This window comes from Anabas testudineus, chromosome 8 (assembly GCF_900324465.2).
Source record: "Anabas testudineus chromosome 8, fAnaTes1.2, whole genome shotgun sequence".
In the NCBI taxonomy this organism is placed as follows: domain Eukaryota; kingdom Metazoa; phylum Chordata; class Actinopteri; order Anabantiformes; family Anabantidae; genus Anabas; species Anabas testudineus.
Genome location: NC_046617.1, coordinates 15,300,593 through 15,320,368, shown reverse-complemented (window position 1 = coordinate 15,320,368; position 19,776 = coordinate 15,300,593). Strand labels below are relative to the sequence as shown.

Below are 19,776 nucleotides of genomic sequence, written 5' to 3'. Positions count from 1 at the left end.
ACTTTATATAGCTCAGTGACATCTCCTGAACTTTATTTAACCCATTGATAAAGATGATCTACTCAGTGATTCTAAAGGTTAAAACCTACCCAACAATAAATGCAGATATTTTGTAGATTTGGCCTTTTAGATACGTTCACTAAAACACTGCTCCAAAACAAAAAACAAAACAAAAACAAAAACCCTTTTCCATCACACACACATGCTATTTAACTGACAGAAGATCTTATAGAAGATTACTGTAAAGTTTCAAAGTTTGCCAATATCATAGTTAGAGACAGAGTAATGAAGCCATTTTGTTGTTTCAAATAAAAATAAGTCATAACAGCAAACAACCAGTTACAACCATTTATTATCTCTTTGGGTCATTTGTGCCTGAAAGGTTTGATTCGGTAGCAGTTGCATTAAACAGTGAAGTCACATCCAGCTCAACCTGAGCGGTGGGGCTGCCGTCACGGAGATCTGCTGTGGTGTCATTGTCCTCTTCTGCAGCCTTTGATTTTTGCAGGATGTCAAAGACTGCTTTTTCAGAAGCGTTATCCTCTGATAACACAGAAGTTGATAGGATTAGAAATTAAAGATCACAAGTTGCCTTTTCTCACTTTACCTTTTAGAGCAGTTTCACCTTTGTCATCCTTCTCCTCCACCAGGTCTAGAGTAGATGCCAGACCAGAAAGTGGTCCCTTCTCTAGATCTAGGTTTAAAAATTAGCATTAAAGATCTTTCTTTGAAGACATACTTAGATAGATGTCTGAGGGGAAAAAAAAGCTCCTCACATTTTAGATCCATTTCATTCTCATCTTCATCATCCTCCACCAGGTCTGGTAATGATGGCAAACTAGGAAGCAGTCCGTTCTCTAGATATAAAAATTATAAAAAGGGAAATGTTACAGAGCTGAAGGTTCCTTTGCTGAACCATTTAAAGTCAACTTTCTGAGCAAAACCTTTTTAGGTATCCAATCTTTACCATTTACGTCCGTTTCACTTTGGTCATCCTCATTCTCCTCCACCAGGCCAGAACTAGGTAGTGGAACCAGTCCTTTCTCTAGTTCTAAGATGAAGTTGGAAATTAACATCTTCCTTTTTATTTTATTCTGATGATCAGATGAGTTGACCTCTTACCAACTCCGTCAACTCTGTGCGTTACTCCACTTCTCCACTGGCTGCTGTACAGCACTGGTCTGCCGAGTTTATGGGAAACAGGAGGGACTTCTTCCACAGGTAGAAGCCCACTTTTGTGTTGAGCTGGCAACACCAGCAATGGACCAACTCTTGCCTCCTGTTCCCACACTAATAAACAAAGATTATACATCTTCAGAATTACTGCAAGTCAGAAGACGTGAAAAGCCTGACATCTAATGGCGAAACACATGTACTGTGCTTCTCTTCTGACGTTTGCCACCTGTGCAGTTTAGAATAATGTCCTGTTGATACAGCACATTACCTGGAATCAAGATCAACTACACAGATTACAACAGATATTTGCTCGTAATGTATGAGTATACATTATGTCTTGCCATTATTAGTCTTCAGTCCACTTCTCCATAGGGCTTCTTGCTTGTCTGGCCTCCCAAATCCACGAGGACTAGCCAGACTTTGGCTTTGACAGTACCTGCACAAGTAGTCATTGCCATCAGCTGACTGCCACCTGAAAAAGATATTTGTTATTCATCAGCACACACGTGAGCACAATTCTACTCATTTTTTACTGAACAACACTTGCCTTCTGTTTACAAGTGTACACGCTTTATTGGAGGCCTCTGCATAATTTACTGGTATGGCATTCAGTTGACATGTGATGTAGAGCTTTAAAAAATAAATAGGGGAAAAAGTGTAATCAACCATACATGTCCAATTATGTTGTAAATGTTTAATTTAAATACAATCCCACCTCTCCATTATCTTCATTATGAAACCTAAAGGTGTCAATGACCAGTTGGAGCTTGTCTTCCTCTTTCCTGAAGATGAAATGGGACTTTGAACCTGGAAGCCGGGAGTCAACTAAGCATCTATGAAAGAGAGCAAACAAAAACAAGTGAAGACTAGTGTACATATCACCAAACTGTACCAATTAAGCAGTAGCTTCTTCAGTCTGTACTAAATAATGGTCATATGGGCACCTGACTGTTTTAAGAATTTAAAGATTGTGAGCATAGTCTATATAAAGTTACTCTGACTCAAAGATGCGGAAGTGTTTCGAATGCTTACCCATTTTCAAGGAAGACATATCTGGGAGCAGAATAGACGTCGGGGTTGAGCGTGGCCACACAGTTACTTACAAACACTCTGAGCCCCATGTGACTTCCATCCTGGACAGAGGCTTCAATACTGATGGACTCACCCAGGTAAAACACATTAGAGCCCCTCTTGTATAACCAATCAGCTGCACCCAAAAACAAACAAAAAAGGTTATGAGCATGATTAAAGATTAAAAATGCACGTTCATCAGATGTGAGTGATACTCACGTGTCATAATTCTCAGGTCAAACATTAGTGTCTCTTCTGCAGCCTGGGTGGATGTGAAGGGAATCCAGGCAGGTTTGAGTGAAGAACTGGACAAGCTGTACTTCCTGACAAAATAGAAGCGGCATTTTAAAGTGATGCACATCACAGTGAGCTCTGAAGAGTTACTTTTAAAACAGGCAGACCTTTCATAATGACACTCAATTGGAACTACAGCCTCATCCAGCCGAATCAGCCCATATGGAGACGTGACAGGAGAGAATATCAGGAGGTTTGTGTAGACCAGAGAGTCCTCAGTCATCTGTAGAGTACATATCTGTAGCTATTAATATTTTCTTTTTAGAGCAACTTGTAATAAAATAAATGCCTGAAATGCAATGTATTCATTTTTACCCAGTGTTTGGTTCCACAGTCCACTAAACCAACAGCAATTCTGTACTCGTCTTCCAAAGATGCTGTAGCTCTACAGTGATCATCGTCTTCAACCCCGAGGCGTAAATCATCACTGTCAACGGGTGCTCCAACTCCAAACATGTCAGCTTTGATAAAAATCTCCATCGAGTCAGGATGGCAGGTCACTCTGACAGTATGCACCTTCTCTCGTTCCTCAGCTTCACCTTTTTGCTCCCTGTGCAGAGTGTGTTGCAAGCCCTGGCTCTGTGTAAGCTGTGGCGTTTGATATAAAGCATATCGTCTGTGGTGATGTGTTGACGGAAACGCAAAAGATGACTGAACACAGATTCCTGACAAGAGAAGTCCGCCGAAGAGATGAAGCCACAAAAACAGGGTCTCCATAAATGTCAGTCAAACACAACAAACTCAAACAGACTTCTGCAGCTCCTCTCTGCTCCTCTCTCTGCTGAATCTGAACACTGGAGCATTTTTACTTTTTCAATCAGCAGCACTGCACACCTGAGTCCACTTATCTACTAATGAGCTTCCCAATTGGTTCTGGAGCTTCTTTTATTTAAAAGGTAGAAACAAGCCTGTGAGTTTAATATAGTTAAAGGGAAATTAAAAGTATCTAAGTAAATATACATCCGCTGTGTACATACTTAGAATTGGTCTTCTTAAAACCACAATAAAACTTTGTTAGAATATTATCACCTTTATCACGGATGCTGCAAAGCCAAAAAAACAAAACAAAACAACCACCAACAACAACCAATTCTGCCGTTGGCGGTCCTGCTGACTGTCACCTAACTGCACTTTCAGTATGATCACACCAGACATGTTGGGTGTGGGTGAAACATAATGAAAGTCTACTCTTTTATTTGACTAGTCAACAATTACATCTTAACCCTATTATGTGAAGTTACAGCTCAAATCTTTTGCATGATTCAGTTAAAAAAAAAAAAGAAAAACCACAAAAGAGTGCTTAAGAAAATCAGGCTTAGAAAAGTTAGAGTGCTGTAGAAATGTTTATATAATAGTGGGAAAACGCATTTTAGGAGTTTTTATATTTAACTTGTGTAATTTTATACAGTATGCAACATGTCCACAAAAGCTTTAACATCTTGAACATATTTTGTATTTCACACTAAATCAGAGAGCACACAAGCGGCTGCAGTGTTTTTATTTGCACTTGTAGCTTTGAAGTCTTCTTCCTGCTTCGAGGCGAGGTACAAGATATAGAGTAAGGGTTTTCACCAAGCCTCACACAAGTCTGAAGGATATAAGAGCAGTACATTATGACCTAGCTGCTGTAGGTTTTGGTGTTTTTAGAACTAAAAAAAGCCATGACGAACTTGGCGTGCCTTCTCATGTTCATTCATCTCTTTGAAGGTAAGAAAAAGAAAAAAGATTTACCATTTGTACAAACAGTGGAACTGATTTTTGTTATAGTAATGTATGAATGTTTGTGGCTGACTATAGGTATAGTTAGTTTATTAGATTAGCATGCAAATGTATTTAACTTTGAGATTGAGTTTTAACTAAATCTGATGATTTCTGTAGATGAAAAGATTTTAATTCATCCTCCCAGGACTTTAAAAAAGCTGTGACTGCTGATAGGTGAACATTAAAAAGTCAGGATCAGTAAATCAGGGGAAATGTGAACCACACATCATGATGATCTAAAATGTTGAAACAATTATAAAATTCACCCCGAGAAAGATAAATGTACACAATTCATGACAATTCACTTTAAATCTCAAAGTTCACCAGGTGTTACAAAAACTAACTGAATAATTGTATGTTTACTAAAACCTGACGCTCATTTCTTCTCCAGTCTATGCAGAATTGAACTTGACGCATCTGACAGAGAACCAGTCACTGGAGCTCTCCTGCTCCCTTCAACGGGACCTCGGCAGCCTGAGTGCCTTCAGCCTTTACCACCGCAGTGCCCAGAGCCAGACGACCGTGCTGTCCATGGCTGAGGGAGGCAAACTAAGGGTCAACTCAGACCACAGGGGGCGTCTGCAGCTCCGTGGAGGTCTGGACTCCCCGCAGGTCAACGTGACCATTTCCCACTTACAGCACAGTGACACAGGACTCTACTTGTTGGAGCTGAGCTACAAGAACAACAACTCTGATGCCACCTTCATTGCCCAAAGGGTTTTCCTGTTGGTGGAAGGAGCAGGTATGAGGTTATAACATCTCACAATACTTACACTTTACTGCAGACTGCTTCTGTCAAGATTGTAACGTGCAATGGTGTGTGATCCTGTAGGGATTCGGTCATGCTACTGCTCTCGCGGTTACCTTCCTCTGCTCTTGACCATCTTTACAGCAGCAGGGCTTCTTTTGTTGACACTCAGCTGGCTGGCCATAGAGAAGTGTGTAAGTATTTCTAACAGCTAATAGTCTGCTTCCCGGGTTGAGGAGATTATTGTAAAGCAATAAATATTGAGTTCTTCATATTCTCTTTACATATGTTTGTAGTAAAGGGTTTTTTTTCCAATTGAGGACGGACAAATATCTATTTTAATGATCATGTTTTCAAGGCAACTGAACTGACTGAATCTGTGTAGAATATTATATTAGTCATATTAGTTTTTTGACTAATATTATATTCTACACAGATTGACTTTTGTTTCTCAATAAAATTGAACTTTGCACTTAAGTGCAGTTTAATGCACTCTATGTCTTTGCATCTACTGTCTTTTCAAAGTCTGGGACCTGCCTCAAACACATTTAAATAAGCAGTTGCTACATTAGTTATAAATAATAATATAAATAGTAATTTAATTAGCCTGTCAAGTGTGGCAGCAAAGCTGGAGGATAAAAATGGCATCTTACTCAGATGTATGATCGAGATATCTGTAAAAACCTAAAATGAAGGTTAACCTGGAGCACATGAAGACATGGTTTTGTGTTATTAGTATATTTTAAATACAGAAGAGAGTTGGTTTAGCACAAAAAATGTGTCTTTATAACTGACAGAGTTAATATGCATCAGTATTGATTATCAATTAATCATGAGTCATTTTTATAACAACAATACAAATTCACTGGTCTTATGGTGTATTATACGTAAACTGATTAACTTTTTGTTGTCTTGTTGGTGAAGGCGAAGCATCGTCACAGACCATCACTTCCTGCCCCTATCTATGAGGAAATGACCAGGAAGCAACAGAGTGCAGAAATCCCCCAAAATAACCATGAGGCACCGTCACATCTGGAGGAAGTCCACTTTCCTGTGTATGCTAACCCCAGCATCCGACAACCACAAGACAATTACTATGCCTGCCCTAGACAGCTGGCCCTCAGAGCTTGACATGACCTCTTGCACTGAACTTATGGTGCACAGAACATACAGGAAAACACACCAGCTGTGCTGCAAAAACATGATACCAGCGCTGCAGAGCAACACAAAACACATGCTGCTCTGATGTTGACTCTCTGGACTAGAAATAAAAATGATCTCATTTCGCGGAGCAAACGCAAAGAAACCAAAAATAATCAAATGGTGCATTTGTAACAGCCAAGAAAAAAAATGCTATTTTATTAATATTTGAAAGAAGCTCCATAGTTCATGAAAACATTTGTTTCGGTGCATGTCATTTAACAATCACATTCTATGAGGAGAAAGAGATATACAGAGAGAAAAAAAACAAAACATTACAAGCCACTGACTTCTCATTAAATCTCAGTACAGACATTTTACTTAATATTTCAAAAACAAAAAAAAGGCAAAAAAACAAAAAACAAAAACAAAAAAAAGCATCCCTAATCCAATACCCCCACCCCGCCCGCCAAAAAACATTATCTGAGGAAAAATAAAAGAAACAACCCTTGAGGGTGACAGGCTAGAATCCCACAGTGCTAAAGAGTGAGACGCTCATTGGTTTTAGGAATACACAGCATGGCGATGCAGCGCTAGGTCAATCTGAATCAGGGGAAGGAAGCTGGAGGTGGAGGGCTCAACATGAATCACCTCTCCACCCCCACCTCCACCCCCTTTAACAAAACTAAACTAAACAAATAGAAACACATTGTATCCCCTGCAATAGATCAGCCACTTAAGAAGAAGTAGGCCATAAATCCCCATCTTCCGCCCACCCCCCGACACTTGTGCATAGTTTCATGATCGTTTCATGATCCTTTACAACCAGCTCATGTTTTACAAACATCCTCAAAAGTGTGAAAAATGTTCCACAAAAGTCTGATTTATCTATTAATAATACCCGCTGTGGGAGAATGAGAGAGAAAGAGAGAGAGAAAGAGAAAGAGAGTGAGAGAGAGGAAAGAAAGAGTAATGCACAATGTTCCTGATTCAGTCAGGACGGGACCTCATTAAGAAAACACAATAAAGATTCAAACATACAGCATTTTGCATGTTATTCACGTGTTTGTTTGTTTTTAAACAATCAAAATCATTTTTTTTGTTTTTAAATGTAAAGCAATTTCAATATATAGATTTATATATAAAGCACTCCATTTTCATTTAAAGTCCATTATTTGGTTATTATGTAACTGCTACGGATTTAGAAACAAAGGTATTTTCTCTTCTTCTGAAATCCATAACTTCAGTGCTTAGAATTGTTTCTTTTAAATCATCCTTTTTTTTTCTATTTTTTTTTAACTCATTGTAAAAATGTACATTAAAATGGCGTGGAGTTGGTACTCTGGAACCCTGGCCTTCCTGAGACAAGATCCACTTTTTCGTGTGTGCAAGATAGTGAGCAATTACGTCTTTTTTAATATATATATATTTATATATATGTGTGTGTATATATATATATACACACACACATATATATAAAGGAAAAATATAATCAACATAAAACATACAGGCTTCAGATAGTCCAAGAAATCAACATTAACACAGAACGAAGAAGGTTAAACACAACAACACTGTTCAATCCCAGAGTTCTGAAAGTAGCACAATAAATCTTCATTCTGTGAAGTGTTATGTTGCACTTTTTTTTTTTTTTTTTTTAAATGGAAGCATGTCTCCGTTATCTTTCATCCCCCCCCCCCCCCACAACATTCCCATGGTTTAATTCCTTTGTGTTGCTGATTCTTTTTGTTGAACTCCACAAACAAAAAAGTGTAAACTGTCAGTGGCCTTGCAGGAAAACTAATATCAACATGAGTGAATTGAACACATGTTAAAACAGAACAAAAAGCTAACAAACCAAAAAGGTAGGCACCTCTGAAGTGAGCCCTAGAAGCCAGGCTCAGTCTGATGTCTTGTCCTTCACTCTCTGTTGCTCAGATTTGGGAGAGCTGAAGTCCTTCTACCCCAATCTATGGCCACAGGTCTGCAAAATACTTTTTTTGCTGCTTTTTTTTTTTTTTTATCCATATGTGATTTTTTTTTGTGTTTTATGTTTTTTTTTGTGTTTTTTTTTTTAGGTTTATAGTCTGAAAAATGGTGCAATACTCAATTATAATCCATATTTTCTTGGATTATTCCACAATGAAAGCCACTAAGGTAGATAAACATTACATTTTTAAAACACACTTATTTTAGTCCTTGAGTAAACATTTACACATGAACTGTCCCCGTCTCCCCTCAGTACTTGTATCATGTTGTTCATTTAGCTGGATGAGGGGTGAGGCCGACACTCAGTGCAACGCTAGAGGCTAGTAACAATTAACATCAGAATATAGTTTTATCAAGCAAAAAAACAAAAAACAAAACAATAATAATAACAAAAATGAAAACCAAAACAAAAGTATACTGAATTGAAATGAAACATGAGGCGGAAATTCATCCGCTGTAACCACAAGCTCTCATACATATTTTAAAGAGTCATTCATACAACATACAGTACAAGCAGCCTTGTGCAAACACTCAAATACAACAGATGTAAATTTGCCTTTATAATCGATCTTTGTTATCAACAACACACGTATTTCAAATTGAATTCACTCTGAACCGATGCTATCAAAAATCTCTGAAGTGTATGAATGAGACAAAAAACCACTACAAAAAAGTGTTCACATTACATTATTGGCGCTTCTTTTGATTCAAGTATTTGTTTTCATTATTTTGTATTACTCTGATATGTTTATGATCTTGTCATCTGGGAAATATAATGTCGAGAAAGATACACAGGGTAAGGGGCAGAAGCCAGGGCAGAGGGGAAGGAAAGGCTTAGGCTAAGTGGAAAACAGAGAGATCTAGTCATATACACACATACACCCATAATCTACTCTTGGTTGTATACTGTATATGAACTAGCATGTGCATATTTAACCCAGGCCTTTGTTTTTCATAAAAAGAGATTTGCTAATTCAACTCATTTTGGGGCCTCTGCCCCAGATCAAAGTCTGATCCATGATTGAGAAGCAGATTTTGCTCGAGCTCCAGTTGCCTTTGAGTCTATGTGACTTTAAAAAAAGGGAGGGCACGTCATTTCTAACACTAGACAGGTAGATAAGAGTGCAGGCGGGAGGGGGGGTGTGTGTGTGGGAGAGGCCGGGGCTCTCAGTGCTGGTGCTGCGCCAAGAAATCCAGGGCACATCTGAGACTCGACCTCGGTCACAGTCATCCATCCTCCCACTCTATTCAACTCCCCGCTTCAACGCCAGTTCCTTGATTCAAGTCCAGTGTGGAATAATGCAGTATTTTTTTCTTTTAAGAAACAAACACACAAACAACACAGGCAATAGTGATTGTTTTGTTGAATGACATGAGTCTAAAGCGACTCTGGAAGAGGGCAAATCCCCTAATTTTAAGACTTGGTACCAAACTTGAGGTGTGTCCCTGTTTCTGCTGATGTGTCCCCAAAGCTTGTTGTGCAGAAGGGACCTGTTATATATCAGCTGGCACGACCTTCAGGTTGGAGGTCCAAAATCAACCTCCTGGATACAGCTTTCCCCAGATGTGGCCCAGAGAACGAGCCCTGACAGGGTGAGAAGGCGGCAGCTTGCAGATAAACACAGACATCTCAGCCTCGGAGTGCACAGCTGAAACTTTTTTTTTTTTGTAGTTTCTAGTTTTTGCGAAAACTTTGATGATAAAGAAGAAGATATTGTTTTTGGTTTTTTTTTTAAAGAGATGTACCCGATGTGACCCATAAACAGTGTACAGACGCATACAGGGACCGCCACCCCACCCCTTCCTGCAGCCTGGTTCTCCAGTTTCCAGTCCCCTGTTGGTGCAAGACCAGCACAATTCGCCTATCCCGCCCTAATACGCTACTCTAGCCTCACACTGCTGGAGCGAGGGTGTACGCCCCTGCAGCAAGAAAAGGAGCCATGCTAAACATTACATCAGAATATGGCAAAGTGGAAGTAGATATTCGTAGAGCAGTTGGCACGTGACTTATGAAGTGACTGTTTGCCAACCACTAGTGCCTCCAGCAGTCATTTAGTGTCATCTAGTAGCTCTGACCACACAGTAGGAGACTAAAAGCCTTGAAGGCAGGCTCTTTCAGTGTCCCGTACATTTTTTATTCAGGTGGGGTTTCAAGAGAAGCTGCCTGCTAGTAAAGGTTGAGAGTCAAGTGACAATTGGCAGATGTGGGTGATGGCTGTGATTTTGTTAGATGGCTGTGAACGAACACCCCCTTAATCTTTGCATAGAAATGGAAGGCTGTTATCAGTTGAGGTGGTTCTAAGCGTAACTGCGTGCTCCCAGAGTTAAACATAAAGCACCAGTGTGAGTGAGGCTCATCAACACTAAAGGATGTGTGTGTTATGACACAACAAAGAGTGGGGGTTTTGTGCCCCAAGGATGGAGGAAGTCGGCTCACCATCCCAGAGACAACCTTTAACTCTGCAACCTTCCTCACTTAATTTCTCTCCAACATAAGGAACCCCCCACCAGCCTTTTCTACTGAGATCTGCAGTGTTTTGTATGGCCTTGCTGCACTGCTGAGGCGTACCTCTACACTATACACTGGTTCTGACTTGGAAGCAGCGGGAAGGGGCAGGAGAGAAGCTGAACACTGCATATAGACCAATATTAAAAAGCCATGAAATCATCTCCAGAAAACAATCATTAACTATATCATCAATGAAAACAGCAACAATATCAGCAAACGTCTTACAACAATAAAATAAAAATGCACACTGGCAATTCCATAAGTGAAAAAAAAACAAACAAAAACAAAACATCAAACACCTCCATCTCTGGCTAAAGTGATCCTTGCAGGAGAGATATAGAGAGTGGAAGTGGAGGTTGCTGAGGACAGACTCTGGCGCAGCAGTAGTAGTAAATTTATTACAGGTAGGCCAGTTCTGAAAGAGCTGCTCTTAGCCTGGAGGCCCAGGGGGGGTGGAAAAGGAGGGAAGCCAGTCTGTAGGAATCCGCAGGGAGGCAGAAGAGCAAGGGGGGAGGGAGGGAGGAGTGAGGGCTGCTGCATTGCACTGCACTCTGCAGCAGGCAGGCACTCAGTGGCCACACTATCACACAGGTTGGCAGGGCCTCCAATAGAAACAAGACGAAAAAAAAAAAAAAAAAAAAAAAAAAAAGACACAAGAGATGGCGATCCTCCCTGCTGGACCCAGTAGAACATAAACACGTCGAGCGTTTCCTGACACCAAGGCTAAAGATTTCGAAGTACGCAATATAACAGTGATATTTACTTTGATAGAGGGTGAGGACGAGCGCTTTGGGGTGGTTCCCTGCTGCACTCACCATCAGTTGAGTTAGTTCTTTCTTTGTATTTCCCTTCACTTTGCTACCATGTTTGACATCCTTCCTGGTCCCACCACGTGATGGAAGAAGGACTGGGAAAAAAAAAAATCTTCACATCCATGTTAAGTTCAAAAATAAGTATATAGAGAAGCCACTAAGCACATTGCTTTTTTGTCTTTGTTTTTTTTTTTTGTTGTTGTTGTTTTTATTTGCCAGTGTTGCTTCTTCTTTCCTCTATTAGTTGGCATTGAGGGTATAATGAGCTGTGACACTCTTGCTAAGTGCTATGGTAAACCATCTATTCACAAGTATTTGCTTCATACTTTTCTACCAATGCAAATTCAGGCAAAAAGAAAAACAAAAAAGTCATCTGGTCTTCTGGGTATAAAAAGAAAGCAGGCTCTTCTTGTTTTGGTTTGATGCCTTCTCTCCGAGCTCTCTCTTTCTCACAGTCACACACACACACACACACACACATTAACACACACACACAAACTTCCTTCACCCCCAAAACTAGTCACCGGCATAAATGTAGAGAGTAGGCTGGCTGAAGAAGTGCTCTGTGTCTATGTCCTTGTGAATGAAGATGCTTGAAGACCAGCTTGCTACTCCCCTGAGCTCACACACTCTTGGGGTCGGGGTTGAAGAGTAGTAGTGGCAGTTTCAGGGTGGGGCGGGGGTGAGGCGCAGATTCAATCATTCCTTATAGTTTCTGTCTTTTGGAGAGATAGCTCATGATAGGGTGCTTGGACGGTAGAGTCTGTGGCTTATATTGCACGTCACTTGAAATGGTGTTGCGGGTGAAGCGGGCAGGTGGGGTGAGGGGCGGGGAGCAGGGATAGGGGTTGTCGTCGTGGACACGCTGTTGGGAAACATTTACTACTTGGGGTTTTCCACATCATCAGTGAAAGGGTCCGAGACTGAGACCAAACTGCGAGTTGTCCCGCAGATGAGTTGAGGTGCATTGAAGTGTTTGTTTTTACAGTTCCATAGTAATAGCAGTGGTTCATTTTGCTGTCTGTCGAGTCTTTAAATTGTACATGCAACGACCCCCAAAACTCGCCCCCTGCCAGATAAGATTGACAGACACATCTGAATAATAACATTTCTTAGCTTTGTTTGCAATGGTTCAAGAAGGAAACTAATAAAAAGACACCACTACAAAAATAAATGGCCTCAACAAGGCGAACAGAGTTGCATCATTCCCTTTGAGCATTGTGTGGGGAACTCAATCTGCTTGCAAAAATGCACTGAAATTGTGAGCTGTGGATGCTTATGTGAAGCCGCAGCAGCATGTACTCTCCACTCAGGTTTCACTGGCTCAGAAATAAGGGTGTGCAAGTGTCCATATGTTTCTTCACCAAATACAGAGTGAGTAAGGATAGCAGGGCAGGAAAAAGGTTAAGGCTAATTTTAGTGCTGAAAGAAACAAAATGTTGAGTCTGGACCAGCTGAAAGTTCAACAACAACCACTCTGATTGAAGGGTTTTACTTTGGGAATTATGCGTTTTTCATGGATCTCTGAGGTGCAGTATGATTGCCTCAAAAGGCAGAGAGGGATTACGCGAGTTAATGATGGCAGCTCCTCATTGTGTCAGTTTGACTGAAGTACATGTTTCGCACGGCGAGTTCTCAAAAGTTCATTTCTGTAAAAAGTTCTCTTTCTTTTGTTGAGTGAAAGACTTCTTCCTGTGTCTCCAAAAGTAAAAGCTGAACACTGTGACCAAAATCTCTTGGCGAGATTCACAAAAGGAACTACAAACTGAAATGTCAATAACAACAAAAAAGGAAAAGAGGAGGTTGACAAGGGCGAGCAGCGAGGATGTAGCCTTGTCCTCCTCTCATCTCTCCTTTTCACTGTTACGCCCACATTGATTATCTCCACATTGATTTGCAAAGGTTTTTGCTCTTGTTTGTGTTTGTTTAGCCTGCCCTACATGGACTCCCCACTCAGCAGGTCCCCAGGCAGCAGCGTATTGATTGGGGTGGGACTCCCCATGACTCGTCCTTCCTCTCCACTCGGGGGTCCCCACAGGCTGGAATACTGCTGCACACCACTCCAGAGCAACTCTCCGCCTGTCTTTGATCCGCCTGCTCCCAGGCCACTGCTACTGCTGCTGCTGTTGTTGTTGTTCCAGTGGGGTGAGTGACCGATGGGATGTGAGGCTCCAGATCCAGTCCCACCCATCCTCGTTTGATTGGTGCCTGGAGTGGCCTGCCAGGTGGTTGTTCCGCTGATCGACTGGCCCTGTGCAAAGAAGCGGTTCACTTCCTCCTCCCCGGCAAATTCTGCCAGGATGGTGGTGTTCCCGAGCACACACCTGCAGAAAGATGAGAGAAAAGTAGTACATGAGCAGTGGCCGAAACTCCTAAAACTCCACTCTATAGCATTAATCCACATACATGTGCAGGGACTTCTGAGCTTTGGCAGCTTCTTCCTTGGAGCTGTAGCGCACCACAGCGTTGCCCTGTGTCAGATTGAGGTGGAATGTGATGAGGGGGCCATGCTGCATGCACAGTGTCCGCAGAGTCGAACCATCAATCTGGAAAACAAACCAGCCCAGAAAAAGATCAAGGATATTAGTGAACAGATACAGTTGATTCTCTGTGAGCTGAGCAAGAGTCAGCATGTGATTTAAACTGTTACCTGTGGAGTGAGATTCCTCAGAACCAGCCAGCTACTGGTCCTGGTGGAGCTGTCTGTACTCCACGTGGTAACTGCTGTGTATAAGAGAGACACACAAAAATTACAGAGATTTTGATTGAGGCTCACTATGTGTGAAACCAAAATCACTTACTAAAATATATTGGGTGGTGTTGATACCTGCTGTAAGGAACGAAAAAACCACTGAGTGTCAGTTGACACTTGTTCAACCACAAGGCCTTCCTAAGGCGTAGTCAATCCTGCAGCGTACCTTCAAACTTGGCACGTGGTTGCATGCCACATCAAAGGACTATTTGAGTATGCTCAAATATGTATGTATCAAACTTCATACTCAAACTCTGACACACTACTCCTTCATATTCTGACTTTTCTGACAGCATTAGAAATGCATTTTTTTATTTTTCAATTTATTGCACTTTTGTACTTTTATGTCGTATATTTATGTTGCATCATAGACATTGACTCGCTACTAAAAGAGACGAATAAGCCTGTTTAATAGTCTGGAGTAAGCAATTAATATTAAGTAATATAAGTATTCAATTCAGAATAGAAATCATTTTCTACGTACATTTTTTCTTCACCTGGGGGTTTGAAGCCATTCAATTATGATAAGATGTAGTAACTTATCTATTATCTATATGTTATTTATCTATAACATTTATCTGGGATTGTGACAAAAAGGAAAACTACTTGATATATTCTTTGTCCACATACAAACACCTTCACAAAAATGCTACCTGTGGTGTAAGAGCTGCTCCAACCTTGAGCCAGACCCAGGGAGTTGCCCCCCCAGGTTGAAGAAGGCTTGGTATTAGTGAGGCCAGGTGGGGGGCGGGAAGGGGCCGTGGTGCTGCTCCTGGGAACTTGGGGGACCTTCCACAGCTCGTGGGACAGAGAGGCTTGGCTGTGAGAAATGGGGCCTGAAGACCAAGTAGATTTCATCTCTGACAGTTTTCCTACAAGGAAAAGAGGAAGGTAAAGGCTGGCTGAGTGACTGGGAGACATCTGCCCCCACAGGAGGGAGTTTTGCAGAGTTAAGTGATTGCTATAGTACTTCATTAGCACACATGTTAGTGTAACTTTAAAGTTTTCTGTTCTTCACAAAAAAATAAAACAATACTCCACTAGAATTGAGCAGTGGTTTTAAGTTCAGTCCACACCCAACAGTGAGTAACGACAACGGGAAAAAAACAGCAGGCTACACCCCCCTCTGTTTCACACTTTCCATGCCACACAAAGGGAGCAAGGAGAAAGGGGAAATATGCACAGCAGGAGAGACAAAATTGACAAGGAAGGAAAAGGAGACAATTCAATAGGGCTGAGACTTGAATGGACATGAGAGATGTGGTTCTTCTCTCAATGGTTAAGGCTCTGTGTGTTACACTAACAGGAGGGAGAGGACAATGTTGATTTGCAGTGATCAAGTCATTGCAATGTGGGAGGTGGGGATTATGGATAAACCATGTACCTGCATCGTCCGTCTCCGGGGACGACAGACTGAACGAGCTAGTATAGGCACTGACTGGCCAATCAGTGGAGGGAGGCAGAGCCTCATTCTGAGATGAAGTGGGAGAGGAGCCTAAGCCGATGCCAGCAACACAACAAAACAGACACAAACAAATAAGGAAAAAATAGCAGAGAGAGAAAATGGAGTAAAGGAAAAATGGGTGACAGTACGCTTATCAGGAAGAGAAGAATATAAACCAGTAAATGATAATGATTATAGAGGCAGTTAAAAGTAGGAAAATGAAGAACAAAGGAATAAGAAGCAGACTCTCTGGAGGCAGTCGCATGATATTGTCTGACAATTTTAGTGCAAATACTTTTTTAAATCATAGGGAAAATTAATTCCAATATGTTTTACTGTAACACAGAATATAACTTATACACAAAACATATTTTAAGAGGACACTTAAGACACTTTTGTTCTCTAAACCACTTTGATGTTGCTCTAACCTCCACTCCTGTCCCGCAGCAGGTAGCGGTTGACATCTTGGATGTTAGTGTTGATGGTGGGCCCACTGGGAACGCTGCCAGGGGTCACGTTGGGGTCAGTCTCGGGGTCAATATTCTGGAGGCCCTTCCAGGGCACACCAGGGCAGAACTCTGAGAATCACATTAAAATGTTTGCATGTTTACCATCAGGACAAAAGGGATCAAAAGTGGACATAGATATACATTTGGTGTTCCTCACCTGGTGGCCAGTTGATATTGGTCCCATTGGCCATCTTGTCACTGCTGCTCTTGCCCTGTGCCCAGCTATCCGGGGGGACCAGAGGGCTGGTAGGAGACTCTGAGCTGGACATCAGGTGGTAGGGGCTGTAAGAGTCCTCCATCTGAGGGGGCTTTCCAGGGGGAGCCAGGTTGGCACCTGAGAGAAATGAAACTTTTAGATTTTACGTCGTGGTTTAGGTTGACAGCTGGGATTGGCTCCAGTACTCCTGCGACCCTTAACAGGAAAAGCATTTAGGATAATGGATGGCCCATCTAACAGTATAATGTGCCTTTAATACTGAGCTATTTAATATTCTGTTTTTTCTGAGTTTAATAACTCTCAGGATTACAGTCTGGGTCTCCTGGGCTGATGTGGGCAGGATGAACTGTTTTATGGCTGATCTGAGTGAAATTTTTAATATTTTTCTTGCATATATTACAGTGCGTACACAACTTGCCTACCTGACCCACATTTCAAATGTGCATTTTGTATGCTGGACAACAGTCCTTAGAGTAGAGGGGGTTTGAAGTTACAACTGGAAATAAGGATTCATTTAGAAAAGAAATAATGCCATTTTACAGTCATTACAAACACCACCACATTACAAATCTTCAGTCATTACAAACATCACTTGTTCTAAGTAAAGTGAAATGTTCTCAAGTAGTGACTTCTCATCTAACTAGGATACGACTGTGTTTCTTACCATGCTTGCCCAGGTTGGGCTCTAGAGGTGAGGAGCCACCAGAGAGGCTCTCTATGGAGTTGGGGTGCGTCCACTGTGACAGGCGTGACTGGGGCTGAGGGGGTTCCTTCATAGACAGACTTCCCACTTCCATGCAGTTTACATTCAAGTTTGGATTCAATCCAGCTGAAATTATTTACACAACAGTGAAATGTAAATACATGAGCTGATGTGGAACATGATGCATTCATCATTCAACGAGTAACTTAATTCCTTACAGAGAGAATAGGGGCTGTAAGTGTTGGGGGATGACTGCGGCTCTTTGGTCTGCAGGTCAGGAAGGCCTGGGGCCTGGGAGTGACCTGGAAATGAATCCAGGGTGGATTTGGCCCCACCAGGATGCAGGCCCGAGTGGGAGGGGGGTGGCTGCTGTTGTTGCTGTTTCATCAGAAGGGCCTGGGCCAGCTGACGCTGGTGCTGTTGGATCTGCTGCTGCATGTTATTGATTGTACGTGCAACCTGGAATGACATCACAATGGAGACACACATTGAACAGCTGAGATAACCACTGACCCGGGCTGATTAAAACTATATTTAGGGTATTTTTTAGCATTATTCTAGGTGAGATAAATTGAGGTTAAGATAAGAAACTCACTTGCTGCTCTTGTTGTCGAATGGGGCCAGAAACGTTGCGCTGTGCCTGCAACATCTGCTGCTGAATTTGTAAACGCTGGTATGCCTGTGGATCAGGTATAAACACGGTATAACATAAAATTATTGTTAAATAAAAATTCTTGTAATGCACCCAGGGCTGTTGATATGTGCACTTTACCACAGGTATTTATATCTAATGTACCTAATAAACATCGCTGAATAAGACTCACCAGTTGCAAATGGTAAAGTTGATTCAGGAGGGTCATAAGTTGAGGATTTATTGGTGAGGTTAAAAGTGCAGGATTCAGACCAATGTTTTTTGCTGCAAACTGTAAGAGCTGTGCTTGAACCTGTGGGCCATCATTAAAAACACTATATTAATATTAACACAAATTTAAACAAAATGTAAAAGTAAGCATGCATTTGACTTATAATCTTCTTATTTAGTTATGAATAAGGTTTCAAGAGTTTTAAAATCATAATCTGAATATGAAATATTTATTACTGCATACGTTAAAACACATTGCGGTGCTAATTTGTTTACGGAGAATGACATTATGTCAACATGTCTACTTACAACTATAGAAAGAGAAGAGTGTGTGTGCATACCTGAGGGGAGAGAAACTGAGGCACTTGAGCACGTAGACTAGGCTGAGAGGAGCTGAGTGGTGGCACTGGTGGCTGCGGAGGCGGCTGCGGCTGCTGCATGGCCCGGGTTTGTGCTGCTCCACCACTGCCAAACATTCCACTCTGCATCTGCTGGAGGAGTTAAGAAAGACAATAATTAACCAGGGCCCTCTTGAAGATGAAAACTAACACAAACCAGTTTAATATTCCCTACGACACATGTAGTGAATGTAAATTTTGTTATAACTAGCTCACCTTGTCCATGAAGGGCAGGCGGGGGTCTGCTGAAAGGTCTTTGGAAAGAAGCGGAGGCCGAGGGCAGCTCATGGGCTTGTTCATTAGCCCGTTGTTGTAGTCATGGCCAGCTATCCCCATCCCACGTTTGTCCAGCTCCGTCTTCTTCTCCAGCAGGGCGCTCATGGCCTGGTCCAAGTTCATGTTGTTTGTCTTCAGAGCCTCCTCTGCTGGATCTCTCTGGAGAATAAACCAGTAAATAATGTAGACACAACCGTAGCGCATAAAAACTTCAAGCCACATTGTGTCAAGAATTAATATGAGTAATGATAATGATCATTTTTCATTTCCATTTCTTGTCCTATTAAACGATCAGCGATTTGATAAATAACATGATGGAATATTGTAAATAATGCCCTTAACGATTCTGCGCCCATGGTGACATCGTGATAGTCAAATCCCAGAGATATTGTAAACGAAACTTACAAAAAAAAAAGTTAGTGTCAACTCACAGGAAAGCCCATGTCTGTCAGCTGTTTTATGAGACGATTCATGATCCAGACATCTTCCTGCTTCCCTGGAACCTTCCCCTGTAGGACAGATAAAATTATTATTATGACACTAACTAAATTATACTATGAAAATGTAACACCATGTATATGCAATTGTCACTTATTCACACCTTCTGTGGGCCCTTTTTGGAAGCATTGCCCCAAGAGTTACAGGACGAGTTGCTCTCTTGAGATGCAGCGCTATTCCACATGTCTCCATCCTCAGCATCCCACTGGCTCCCTGATAGACTCAGCTCCTCACCTCCACCTCCCCATCCATCTTGCATAGGTTTGGGGGCTGGAAAATATACCACAAAAAAATGAATAGAAGATGAACATCAATCCCTGTTGGAGACAGAAATGTTAGTTTACTTTATTGCTTATTGCAGTTACTTTTCACTGTTTAAAAAGTTAGAATTCAGGCAGATGGAATTCTTAGATTATGCAAAATCTAAATCTTGTAAAATAACTGAATTTACTTATTACATACATTGAAAAAGTAACTTACTGCACATTATGGCATAAAAATAACGCTAAAATATTAGACAGCCACTAGGGGTCAGTGTGGAATATTGTGTAAACACACTTGTCCCTAGTTCTTCTTCACTTGGCTCAGCAGGAGAGAATTTCTAAACAGCAGAGTATCCG

The 19,776-nt window shown here is 41.4% G+C and overlaps 3 protein-coding genes across 5 annotated transcripts in view; 1 reads left to right on the top strand and 2 right to left on the bottom strand.

The window, feature by feature from the left end:
* Positions 1-318: 318 nt before the first annotated feature.
* Positions 319-3,330, bottom strand: LOC113173898 (zona pellucida sperm-binding protein 3-like). The gene is made up of 12 exons (XM_026377515.1): positions 2,857-3,330; positions 2,649-2,764; positions 2,467-2,570; positions 2,209-2,383; positions 1,892-2,009; positions 1,724-1,806; positions 1,518-1,648; positions 1,123-1,290; positions 968-1,051; positions 777-857; positions 626-694; positions 319-543 (listed from the first exon to the last, which is right to left on the bottom strand). The coding sequence occupies exons 1-12, from the start codon at positions 3,256-3,258 to the stop codon at positions 353-355; spliced, it is 1,722 nt and encodes a 573-aa protein (XP_026233300.1). The 5' UTR covers positions 3,259-3,330; the 3' UTR covers positions 319-352.
* A 670-nt stretch (positions 3,331-4,000) lies between these two features.
* On the top strand, positions 4,001-11,334 carry LOC113148948. Its single transcript, XM_026340760.1, has 4 exons — positions 4,001-4,248; positions 4,694-5,044; positions 5,135-5,244; positions 5,975-11,334. Exons 1-4 carry the CDS (start codon positions 4,203-4,205, stop codon positions 6,179-6,181), a joined length of 714 nt encoding a protein of 237 aa, XP_026196545.1. The 5' UTR covers positions 4,001-4,202; the 3' UTR covers positions 6,182-11,334.
* Positions 7,828-19,776, bottom strand: part of tnrc6c1 (trinucleotide repeat containing adaptor 6C1) — a 31,140-nt gene continuing 19,191 nt past the window's right edge. For 2 of the 3 annotated variants that reach the window (XM_026340584.1, XM_026340638.1), the window contains 14 exons: positions 19,260-19,426; positions 19,090-19,167; positions 18,599-18,817; positions 18,326-18,472; positions 17,947-18,066; positions 17,718-17,801; positions 17,341-17,581; positions 17,084-17,248; positions 16,360-16,536; positions 16,122-16,271; positions 14,903-15,121; positions 14,148-14,221; positions 13,904-14,043; positions 7,828-13,821 (listed from right to left, as the gene is read on the bottom strand). In XM_026340584.1, coding sequence (XP_026196369.1) covers positions 13,434-13,821; positions 13,904-14,043; positions 14,148-14,221; positions 14,903-15,121; positions 16,122-16,271; positions 16,360-16,536; positions 17,084-17,248; positions 17,341-17,581; positions 17,718-17,801; positions 17,947-18,066; positions 18,326-18,472; positions 18,599-18,817; positions 19,090-19,167; positions 19,260-19,426 — 2,369 coding nt within the window. In that variant the 3' untranslated portion in view covers positions 7,828-13,433. Of the gene's footprint in view, positions 13,822-13,903; positions 14,044-14,147; positions 14,222-14,902; positions 15,122-16,121; positions 16,272-16,359; positions 16,537-17,083; positions 17,249-17,340; positions 17,582-17,717; positions 17,802-17,946; positions 18,067-18,325; positions 18,476-18,598; positions 18,818-19,089; positions 19,168-19,259; positions 19,427-19,776 lie in introns of all 3 variants that reach the window. The other variant, XM_026340542.1, reaches the window with a different exon arrangement.